Genomic DNA, 12,363 nt, shown 5'->3' with positions numbered 1-12,363 from the left:
AAATGACAAATGCACTTTTTAAACATTTAGTATTAAAAGGCTATAGAAGTTAAGAATGTGCCGGTGAAGAGTTGGGTGAAGGTGACGCTGGGACCAATACTCCTCATTTCCAGGCTAGTGAGAAAACACCAGAAGGACCCCAGAGGGCAGGGTCTGTGGGCTGAGGTGGGAAGAACCTTAGTCCCTGGTGATAATTGCCCTCCTCGTCTCTCAGGGGTGCAGTGGGCATCCAAACAGGTAACAGACAAAAATTTCCCTTGGTAATTCTACCCAAACATAAAGTATTAAGCACTAATTTTCTGAAACGTTTTTTTATTCAGGTATTGTTTCCATCCTTCCTCTGACAAAGAGATTGAAAGAATCTGGTGATATGTTAATTTGTAATTGCAAGCAAATATTTGGTCCTGAGACCATCTAAAGACTTTTGAGAGCTTGAGCTGAACAGCCCTAAACTGATGCCTTATTTTATACAGATACTTCCTCTTTACTCCCCTGCGGGCCTTTTCATGATCTCCCTTTAAACTAATTATCCTCTTCTGGGATTTTAATTTTTTTTTTTTTTTTTTACTTTTTTGTGGTGCTAGGGTCTCATGTATGCCAGGCAAAGTACTCTGCCACTGAACCACCTTAGTCTCCTGGGATTTACACAAAGATTAAGGAGATGACTGACTGAGAAGGTAATTGAAGGAGAGAACAAGGTACTTTTGGATAAATAATAATTAAGTCAAGAATTCAACATATAGTCAGTACAAAGTGGGATCACAGGAAGGTGAAGTTTTAATTAAGACCCAAACTGAAATGTGTTAATTCAACATTTATATTTTTAAGGAGCTAAATTTTGAATTTAGGTTTCATTGTATATAGTGCTGAGATTCTGCGATATCTTCTGCGTCTCCTATCATAGGAAAGAGCCACTTCTACACTTGCCCTGATGTCCTGAATTGACTGTGCCATCTTCTGTATTTCCTTTTCTCTTCTCCCTGTTCTCCAGGTTCACTTTAAGTCAAGAGCTCTGACTCCTCCAGTGGCCCCGCCCCGCCCCGCCCTGTCTGTGTGACTGCACCAGGACAGCAGGCACAGCTCGGCCAGCTGGCCTGAAGCGCCTCTCGCTCCTCTGGCCCCTGTTCCCTCTCCACCACTCTGTTCCTTCATCCATGCAGTATCTACCTTAACTAGCGCCTGTCTTGGGGAACACAGACCCCCATTCCTTTCCTAGAGGTGTCAGTCTCACTTTGAAGGACCAACTGGTAATGAAATATTTACTGCACAATATGAGGACTCCTACGAGAGAGAATTCCAAAATATTCTAGGATCACATGTAGAACAACTAACGTTATCTAGAGGGGTCAAACAAATCTTCAAGAGTCTTTGGAATCCTGAACCTATAAACCTGTAAATAAACATAAAACACTATGATCACAATTAACAAAGTAACTAAACATAATACTGATTCAGTTTAGAAATAGAGGTTTTAGCGTGTAGGTCTCCAATATCCAACTTCATGTGTACAATCACACACATATTCATACAGGCCAGCTTATGTGGATATACAGTTATGCATTTGTACTCATTTGCGATGAAACTTTCAACTCTGTTGGGCTTTGCAATCAGAAGAAATTCTTCCTGGTGAATAAAAACTAGGTGGGCCATACCTTTGTTTTAGCATTAAGAAAACCAAAAACGTTGTTAGAAATGATTTTTTAAATTGATTACACGTGTGGCCAATTTCTTTCTTTTTTAAAATATTTTTTTAGTTGTAGTTGGACACAATACCTTTATTTTGTTTATTTATTTTTATGTGCTGCTAAGGATCAAACCCAGAGCCTCGCATGTGCTAGGCAAGTGCTCTACCACTGAGCCAGCCTCAGCCCCCCAATTTCTTATTAAGCTAAATTGATTAAGTCTGGCAATTATTTGGATGGCGCCTAGTGACATTCTGACCTCATTTTTTCAGCACTGATCTGTAACTGCCTTCCTGAAACAAGAGTGTACCTTTAAAAGCAGAACACTGTCCTATGTTCTTATATGAATGCATGACCGGTGTAACCGCACATCACATACAGCCACAGGAATGGGAAGTTACACTCCATGTACGTATGATACATCGAAATATACTCTACTGTCATGTATAACCAAAAAGAATAAATTTTTTTTTAAAAAAGTGCACAAATTAAAGTTGAAAGGTCATGGCTTAAAAAGGAGAAAGCCTCTGGAAAGGAGATGGAGACGACAATGGAACCAATTCATGAAGATATGCAGTTGTTTGAAGGGAGAGGAGCGGGAGCAGTCCAGGCAGAGGCAGGAAAGGGCGTCCCTCCTCTGCCTAGCCCTCATTCACTGCACCCGTTTCCTGTGGACCCAACCAGGCTCTGGGTCAGCCCGAGGCACTCCACAGTAACTTCCACATGCATCCTGCGTTTCCTTCTGTCTCAGAGACAATCTTTAGAGTTCAGCTTTGACCATGTTAAGCCTCTACTCAAAACTCTGGATTACCCTGCACATAAGGGCACCTACTTCTCATGCTGTGGCTCTGACATGTCATTCTATCCTCTCTGTCCATCCTCACTAGGCTGGACAACCCACCACTGCCTGAACCCACCACAGAGTGCACTGCCTCTGCATCTCTGCAAGGCTGGCCTGGCCTGCGCAAGATCTTCCCACCCCGTCCACTCCAGCCGGACGCTCCACGCCAGTCCCACAGCACTTGGGGATCAGATGTGCACTTCTCTCCCAGCCTCTCCTTACCATCTTTCTCAGGGCAACCTGGGAACGCTGCCGTGCATCCCTGAAGAGAGCCCACTTCCCTTCATAGATTGAACATTTCTTGAAGGAAGGGACCATTTCTTATTCCTTTTCTAAAGAATCTGGTTCATTCTTACCTTATAACAACTATTGAGTCCTAGAAACACAGAGGTAAAGGCTAAGGAAAAAAATTAGCCAGAACAAATATGTAAATTAAGTGTCTTACTGGGAAGGACGGAGGAAGAACCATCTGCTTCGGGAAGCAGGTCAGGGAGCCCACGGCAATCACGGCCTTTACAGGAATTGTGAGGATCTGTGGAGTGAAAAGGCAGAGCACAGCGAGCACATGCAAGTCAAGGCGAGGTGGACAAGGATGGCATTGCTTTGGGGGCAACAACAAAAAAAAACTTCTGGGAACTTATACTGGCAATGATCTGTTCAAAACCAATATTAAAACCCCGGATAATGTTGACTCTATCCAAATGTTCTCCATAAAATATAATAAATGTCCATGTACTACCCAGTAATTCAATGAAAACATAATTTGCAAGACTACACAATGGGGAAGGAATAAAAGTCATATTTTTCAAAACACAAGTATTTTGAAGATTATTAGTTGTAAAAAGGAAGGTCTAATTATACCCCTAAAGTAACACGTATAAAAATCCAGCATGTTTGAGTTATGTGGCTCTCTACTTTTTGTATATACAAACAGATATCAACTGAATGCAGTGGTGTGTGCCTGCAATCCTAGCTAATCAGGAGGAGGGTGGCAAGTTAGATGCCAGCCTGGGCAACTTAGTGAGGCCCTGCCTCAAAATAAAAATTAAAAGGCAGCTCAGTGGTAGGGCATCCAGGGTTCAATCCTCAGTACAAAAAAAAAAAAAAAGAGTTGAACATTCTAGGGTTAGAACCCCAATTCATGCTCCATTCAGATCACAAGTGAGTTACTAGGGGAGTGACATAGGAGGCTATTCATTGTGTATTCCCTAGGCTGGTCTCCAACTTGAATCCTCCTGCCTCAGCTACCCATGTGACTGGAATGTGTTCCCCACAGTGCTGGGCAAGGATATTCACTGTTAATTCTTATTTTCATCCGTATAACAAAAATTTTTCTTAATTCTGAAATGTACTTATTTCTACCATGAATGGCAAGTATGTATTTCTCACTTTCAGAGGTAATTAATTTGAAATATTCCCAGCAAATCACTTATTAAATAGCCGATTCTGTTTATTTTGCAATGAGATTTCTCTCAGGCAGGGGTTGTGTGTGTTAAAAACACATAGAAGGGGCTGGGAATATAGCTCAGTGGTAGAGTGCTTGCCTTGCATGCACAAGGCCCTGGGTTCAGTCCCCAGCATCACAAAAAACAAAAACAAACAAAACACATAGAAGGACCAGGGTAGCAACTGGTTGGATTTAACAGTGTCGTACTAAAGAGCTTCTAAGTGTTACATTAAAACTAAGTGTAGCAGGAATACATTCACTCCAGCCTTCATTGAATGCAACATAAATCCCACAAAGAATCTTATTTAAAAATCCAGTCATCTTTTTGTCTCTTGCCTGAGAAGGACTCCTATACATATTAATGTGAGGAATCAAATGAAGACATATTTCCTGACTTTACCCTCCATTTTGGGAAGGTCACACAGGAGGACATTTATGCCTGTAGCAGGAAATGGTACTCTCCAGCTCAGGGGTCTGGTGGGCTTGGGGGCAGTGCCTGTGCCACCATAAGCTGGGCTCTATCAGCGACTCTGCAGGTGTCAAGGACACTTTTCTAAAGTTTCTTTTTTGGTTATGAGCTTCGGGTTTCATTAGAAAAGTAGGAGCAAATAAATGAATCTTCTATAGATAATTCTGAAAAGCTCCGTTTTTGAGAAGGTTGCTGGAAGCCTGGGTCCCTCTGCTCCAGCTGTCACCAGCTCTGGCCATATAGGAACAGAGGTGCTGAAAGGAAGAGCTCTGAGCAAGAGGACCACACCCGCCCTGGGTGGCAGCCGTGTCTATAAAAGCTCAGTTTTATAGACACAAAACTGATAAAACTCTATGAGTAAAATTTAGTTCTCTGTTTCTATAAAAATAAAAAGTCTCATAAATATATTTTTTACATGAGTTAAAAATAAACATAGAAAATAAAAAGGGACTGGATTATTCAGAAAACCCCCACTGCCACGACCCCCCACAAAACCCTTACCTCATAGTCCGTTGTGATCTGTATGGCTCCATCGTGAATCCCTTCCAGTTTTTTTGCAGTAAGTTTGACTCTGAAGACTGCAAAATAGCCGGAGGCTAATATTACCTGCATGTAGTAAAAATGACATCACTCATTAGCCCTACAAATTCAAGTTTCTATGGAAGTGGACAGGAAGCTGTGGGGAATCAGCTGACCTCTAGTCCTCACACACACCAGTCACACTGGATGGCCACACCTCCCTGTACAACACCCCACAATAACACCCATCCTTTAACGTCCATCTACCACACTTATTGCATGGGCCACTGAGGACACGGCTGCCACCCAGGGCGGGTGTGGTCCTTTTGCTCAGAGTTCCTCCTTCAGCACCTCTGTTCCTGTATGGCCAGAGGGGGTGAGGGCTGGAGCAGAAGGACCCAGCCTTCCACGAGCCCTTCCATCACATTAGTGAAGGGCAGAGGTGGATTCAGGTTCAGGTTCTGAATGCAGCTCTGCAATGTCTTCACAGCTGCTGAGACTGGGTCATATCAACACCAAACCCAAGGCATCCCAGGGAAGTGCGTCAACAACTCTGTGCATAAGGACATTAAACTTTCCTTTTGTAAAAGTGCCCCAAGAATTTCTATTCCAGCCTGCACATAAAGTACCTGAGGCTCCTTCTCACAGAAGGTGATTCTACTGATTCTTTTATCAATAGGCACAAACTCCAGGTCCCCTTTTCAGCAGTGGTGAGGGTGAGACTGGTTTTCTTGTTTAGAGCTGCACATGCTTACGATGCAGAAAAAAAGTCAAGGGAAGATTCTCAGAGGGACCAAACAATGTCTGCCTCACAGCTACTCCCTTCTAGTCTGGGCAGAAACACTGCTAACTGAAGATACCTCTTTCAACATTCAGGGCTCTCCCCCGGTAAATTTGACAAAGGGTTAGTGTAGAACCCATGAGGATGTCTCCTGTAATGACACCTGTGTTATAGAAAGATAAATTTTGCTTGCTCTACAAGTTTGTATGACAAGGTAGAGATCAACCCCTTTGGGATTCAGTGCCCTCATCAGAACAGGGAAGGGCTGAAGCAGATTACCTACCAGGGCCTTTCAATGTCAAATAACCAATGCTGTAAAATTATTAGTTGAGGTATGTGACATAGCAATGGTCTTTATCCGTGGTTTAGACATCCACTTTAGTTTAAGGAAATAAGAAGAAGGCTTACTTACTGATGACTGGTCTGATAAAGAGGATTTTTCCAACTCTGGAAGGTTTGAAATTATTGTAGTTCTATTGCCTCTTTCTGTAGCTACAAGTTCTATGGACAAACCATCTCCTATGATATGCCAACTTTTTATAGCCAGCTTAAAAAAGAAAATATGAAAGTGATTATTTCAACATAAGCATAAAATCCTTAAATCTGATTTAGAATAAAGACAATTTTTTTTTACCTCAATTGGATTGCTGTTTATAATTGCAAATAAAATATTACTTGCTTCTGTAGCACTCAGAACTCCAAAATCTATGAAGCGTTCTTCTATTTTGGGGGGCAATACAAAGTACTGGAAAGTAATTAAAAAAACTGGATTAAACACAAAACCACGCTTATGCAACAGAATGTTACCAACAGGAAGTGACTGTATAAGACATACTACAGTGTCTACATATACGTTCAGAAGCTCAAGGGCCAGGAGAGGTCAAGTGCAGCCCCTGGGGACTAGGCAAAAAGTCTGTGGTCTCAGTAGGCACTGTGACTACAAGTAGGTAATCATTCCAACAGTCACTGAAGGAATCACATACAAACAAAGGGGGGACGTCCAGCAGCCTGTCCTCCCAGAGGCTACTGACTTCTGGGAGGACAGGCGGCTGGACGATCCCCTTTGTTTGTATCCTTCCTAACAGTGTCACCTCTTATCTAGACTTCTTTCTTTCCTTGCTCCTGCTCAGACAGCTTTGATTTTTTTGTTCTGTTTCCTGTGTTGGAAGAGCTCTGTTCTGTCCTTCTGTTTTATTCCACTGCTCTCTTGATGCTATGCCTTCACCATCTTAGCTTCTTTACTCTCTCGTTCTTTCCTTTGTCCTGGTATTTCCTGACTTTAGTCATCTTTTCCCTACAAACGTACGTCTTGGCCCTTCTTGTACTATTGTTTCCTACCTAGTATTTTTCTTCCATTTAGTTCCTTTTTAGAATCCCTACCATTACAATGATTTAAAAGCAAAATTGAGAGAAAGCAGCATGTGAAAAAGATCTAAGTGGACATCATGACTAGAGGAATCAACTATATTATGGGGAGAGAGCAGTCAACTGTAATCCAAAAATATTTTTTAAAAATTCCAGAAAGAAACCATTTCTAAGTTTTCAACTATGTACCATTCTAAGTAGTGCGATGAAATCCTGTGCTGGCTTATCTGGGCATGAGCGATCCCTCTGTCCAGCGTATCCATGCTGTATATGTGATCTGTCTATTAGTCACTTCGCTGTCCTGGTTATCAAATCAACTGTTTTGGTGTTACACTGACTGTTTTCAAGGACCTTACTGTACTTAGAGACCCAAAGTGCAAGGGTGGTGACAACAACAGTGATGGCAGCATTTCAGATATACCAAGAGAAGCTGTAGGGTGCTTCTCTCAAGTGAAAAGGTCAAAATAATGCTTTTAATCACAGCATATTGTTTTAAAAATTCTATTTTACTATTTGTTATTCTTGTCACTCTCTCTTAACTGTACCTAATCCATAAATTAAATGTAACCACGTGCATGTGTGTTTGTGTGTGTGTATATACGTAAGAAAACACAGCATATACAACTGGCTCTTCCAGTTTATAGGTTTCACATCCAGGGACTTCACAAGTTTTGCACAAGTACTATGCCAGTTTACATAAGGGATTTTAGCATCTGTGAATTTTACTATCTTCAAGGGATTCTGGGACCACTCCCCCATCAGATACTGAAGGATGACAATATGGGATTCAATGCCATCCTTGGCTTCATGCATTCCCCGAGGGTCTTGGAACACATCCTCTGTGGATAAAGGCAGAGGAGGCTCCTCATACTGTACTGTTCTATACTGACTAGGAAGGAATTATAGAGCACAGATAATAGCAAAACCTAAGAGAATGCAACACAAATGCCTAATGAGATCTGAAAACACAAAAGACAGCTGGGAAGTTTATATTTTAAAGGTAAATAACATACTTACATCTAAAAAGCCTGTGTAAACCCGCACAGGTAAATGAAATTTAGAAGCATTGGTAATAAGTAAAATGTTGTTATCTATGTGCATGGATGATGTGGATGGCATAAAAACCAGGGTAAAAATGTATCCTGATTCATTAGGAAGAATTAAGACTGGTTTGCTGAAGTTGTGAACCTAGGAAATGAGGGAAGAGGAAAAAAACAGAAGTGTTAGAATCATCTAATTGGCAGAGCAGCAAGATAAAAGCCTGAAGCGTCCTGGACGTACTTTAAACATTGTTTTGGCTTCTTCTGGCAGCAGCACATCATGTATGAGGATCGCAAAACTGAAAGTGTTAGTAAGGTAGACTGGCCTCTCCACAGGGTCAGCAGGACTGTCACGGATGTGAAATAACGTTGCAGCATGATCAAATCCCAAATAGCTATGTGAAGAAAACAGAAACAAAATAAATCATTTTCATTTCCATGTGTTAATTTAAAATCTAAGTTAGTTTGTTGTGAGTAGTAATTTACATTTAGTATTAAGGACTACATGTTATTTAATGACTCACCACATGATTTAAAACAAATTGGCTTGCAAAATATTGAAATGTAATAAAAAGAACTATTCTTTAATGAATCATGTCAATCAAACAGTAAGAATCAAAAATGTACCAAAAGGCTTTAATCTACTTTGAAAAAAATCATGTTTATCACTGAAACTGCAATCGGCTTTGTTAAAACGAACAACTATAAGTTGTATATTGAACTTGGTTGCAGTTAGTAAGAAAATGAATTACATGTTACTGTCCATTTATAAAAGGTTACAGTTCTAGAAGTACTTATGAGTTTATAAAGAAACATAAATGATTGTTTCAAGTACTGTAATACTTCTGTAATATGTTACAAAAGGAATGACAGAAGAATATGGTTCAAATAATTTAAATATTGAAAAAACCCCACAGATTCATGTTTGCATCACTGAACCTTCCTCTGAACAAAACCACATTATCCCACTTATCTTTTTCTCCTAAGAAAGTAATAAATAAAATATAGAAGGTTCTCCTTTACAGCTGAAGTTGTTCTTTTCAACAAAGCATCTGGGTATGATTTTTGCTAAGGTTACTTAGTAGGAAAACAGAATATGCTGATTAGCAACAAGTTATAAAGCTTATTTTTAAAAGAAACCCAACCATCTAGAACTTCTGTTTGATACAGTATTTCAAGTTTAGAGAGACTCTAGATACTCACCCATCTAAAACTTCTGCTTGATATGGTATTTCAAGTTTAGAATAACTCTTTTCCTTTGCTTTAACAGTTATTTTCCCAGAAAATTGAGATGGTTTTTTTGCCCTTGAAGCTAAAAGGAAGCATAAGAAATAATCTGTCACCTCTTAACTATCAGAGTATGAGCGATTTTATGTAGACTGACAAACTGGGGAGGAAAAAAGTGAGCTTTCAAATTGCCAAACAGAATTTGTTTAAACAATCACATTTTTTTTTTTTTTCAAATAAAACAGGGAAAATGTTCTTGTTCTCTTTTTTCTGGTAATGAGCTAAGGAGATCAGGAATTAACAAGTGAACATGCTACCGTGGAAAAGTGCGGTCTGTGCCACTTCTCTGCAGCCACAGGCCTGGCCCTCCTCCCAGGGCAGTGCCTCTCAGGTGCCGCACTAGGATCATTCTCACTCTTTGCTGTGGTGCTGCCTGGTGCTCTGAAGGATGTCCATCGGCATGCAGGGCCTCTACCTGCTGGATGTCAGTTGTCACCCCTTCAGCTGAGACAACCCAAAATGTCTCTAGGTGTCGCCAAGAGTCACCTACTAAGAACTGCTAGTTTACAGCTATTCTAAGAGAGAATGGGCAGGACCCGTGCAGCCAGAGTCCTGCTATAAAAACCAACTAAGCAGTGGGGTGCAAGCAAGGTCAAGAGAGTTGGTGCTGATAACGCCAAGGTCGCGGGTTCGTTCCCCGTACGGGCCACCAAATGCGGCAGTCTGGCTGGGCACAATCAGGAGCCACTTGTCAAAAGAAACTAACTTTATTTTTAGAACCACTCACGCCAAACAAAACAGCCTCTCAGGAAAAACCCTCAGAGCCTCAACTGCCACCACCGGCTTTCCACAAGCCTCTCTCTCCCCCACAAGCTTTTCTCCACCTCCCACAATCCTCCTGCTCTTGAGGCCGATTGGCTGGGTCACGTGGGCGGAGCCAAAAAAGTCCCCCAATGAGCAGCTCCGTGGTCTGAAAGGGCAGGGAAACAGCCCAATGAGCATCACAGCAGAGGAGCCAATCAGCTAGATGTTGCTGGGGCCGCTGTGAGACAATCATCAGCCGGCAGCTGGAAGTTTGCTGGCAGCTAGAAGTTTGCTGGGGCCCCTTCGGCTGTGGCTCTCAACATCGAGGAGAGCTCTGACTCCCCGCATCAGCCAGCCCCCGAGGAGCAGAAATGGAGACAAACCCTCTCCCATGGGTCACATTCTCATACTTTCCTCACTGATGAAGTGATACCTGTAGGTTCTGTGGCAGTTTTGAATAGTTTGACCTGGAATCAGACAGTGGACCCAACGTGGGTACCCGAAGATGTTCCTTTCAAAGCATACAAAGCATCTGATGTTTAACCTTCTGCCCTTTAAAGTCCTCCAGGCACACTCCCACCATGAGAAGAATGTGTCTGTCTATGAGTGTGGCAATATGTCATCAACTTCAGACAAAATAAAGAACAAAGAAGGGATATTTGATGGATGGTGACTCTAGATTTTTAAAATTTCCATTAAGCCTCTTACTGCTTTCTGTTTGCTAGGTGGGCATTTCGGGATGTTTTAAATTTTTCACTATTTGTTCAGATATAAGGCTGATTACAAGGACCATTAGGCATTTCAGAGTGTCATGTCATAAGTGGTCAAAAATCTCAAGAAAATTCAGTTAAAAAATCCTATGAGTGACTTTTTTGGGGGTACTCAGGATGGAACTCAGGAGCACTTGACCACTGAGCCCCATCCCCAGCCCTACTTTGTATTTTATTAGAGGTAGGGTCTCACTGAGTTGCTTAGCGCCTCACTAAGTTGCTAAGGCTGGTTCTGAACTCAGGATCCTCCTGCCTCTGCCTCCTGTGCCACTGGTATTACAGGCGTACACCACAATGCCTGGCCCTAAAAGTGACTTTTGATGAGCAAGATGCTTGATAAGTGAACACTGCAGAGGTCACACATATAATGCTCATTTTGAAAATGTTAAACATTAAATAAAACACATTCCCTGACAGACTTCCACAGCAGTCTCACAGAAGTATTTTGGGTTGGGACCTGGTCTTTTCCCATCATATTGAAAACCACTTTTAAGAAAGGCATTTGTTTTTAAAGATCCTTTTCCTTTGTATATGATTTTACATGATTTCTTTAAGAAACTTTAGGGCTGGGATGATGCTTGGTGCAGCATGTGCCTAGCTCGCGGGAACCCCAAGCTCCATTCCCAGGACTACAAAAAAACAACACAGCAAAATCCAAACAGAGAAGAAACACTTTAAGTGTGTGATGTCCGAAGAGCCAACACTAAGGACACTGTATTTAATGCAGACATCTGCTGGGGGGTCAAGAAGGCACTGGAGAGGGAACTCTTCGCCCTTGCCAGCCAAACTGAGGGGAACCACGTGGCAGGACTGTGGCCAGCATGCACTCCCCTGTTCCTTGGGCTTATGACAGAGCAGATCCTCTGTGTTCTCAGGGCTCCAGAATTACTACATGCCACTCTTTTCTCTGCAGAGCCTATGTCCCTGCAGATGAAGACACCAGTGGTGAGGGATGGGCTCTCTCTGCAGACAGAAGACCACTTACCACAGACTTGCCAGTGAGGCGCTGCCTCCTGACGTGTGCTATGGATGTTAGGATCCTATTTAATCTGGATCCCTGGGGTTTTCACTGAGCTGAGGGATAAGTTCTGCGGGAGTGTGCAGCCTATGTCCTTGTTCCAGGTCCTCCCTGGAATCTTCAGCGGGTGAGGAACAGCCCTGGTGCTCTCACAGACACTGCGCAGAACATGCCAGGCCCTGAGACCCCGCTGACCAACTACTCTCATCCAATAGGACCTGAGCAGACGTGGCTTCATCCCAAGGCCAAAGCTGAAGCTGATGGCTCTCACTCACATGAGTCCCTGGGAGAAAACCCTTTCCACAGTTTTTTTTTTTTTTTTTTTTTTGTGTGTGTGTGTGTGTGTGTTTGAGTGACCAGGATTGAACCCAGGGCCTTGTGCATGCTAGGCAAGCACTCT

The 12,363-nt window shown here is 42.2% G+C and overlaps 1 protein-coding gene across 1 annotated transcript in view; it reads right to left on the bottom strand.

The window, feature by feature from the left end:
* Positions 1-12,363, bottom strand: part of Tmem131 (transmembrane protein 131) — a 115,198-nt gene that overhangs the window by 34,429 nt on the left and 68,406 nt on the right. Inside the window, exons 13-19 of the mRNA XM_048810404.1 lie at positions 9,348-9,456; positions 8,386-8,539; positions 8,122-8,292; positions 6,374-6,484; positions 6,152-6,286; positions 4,941-5,045; positions 2,969-3,055 (exon numbers count right to left, since the gene is read on the bottom strand). Of these exons, the coding sequence (XP_048666361.1) occupies positions 2,969-3,055; positions 4,941-5,045; positions 6,152-6,286; positions 6,374-6,484; positions 8,122-8,292; positions 8,386-8,539; positions 9,348-9,456 (872 nt within the window). The remainder of the gene's footprint in view (positions 1-2,968; positions 3,056-4,940; positions 5,046-6,151; positions 6,287-6,373; positions 6,485-8,121; positions 8,293-8,385; positions 8,540-9,347; positions 9,457-12,363) is intronic.

The sequence above is a fragment of the Marmota marmota genome, unplaced genomic scaffold (assembly GCF_001458135.2).
Source record: "Marmota marmota marmota unplaced genomic scaffold, marMar, whole genome shotgun sequence".
Lineage (NCBI taxonomy): Eukaryota > Metazoa > Chordata > Mammalia > Rodentia > Sciuridae > Marmota > Marmota marmota.
This window is presented reverse-complemented; position numbering and strand designations above follow the sequence as displayed.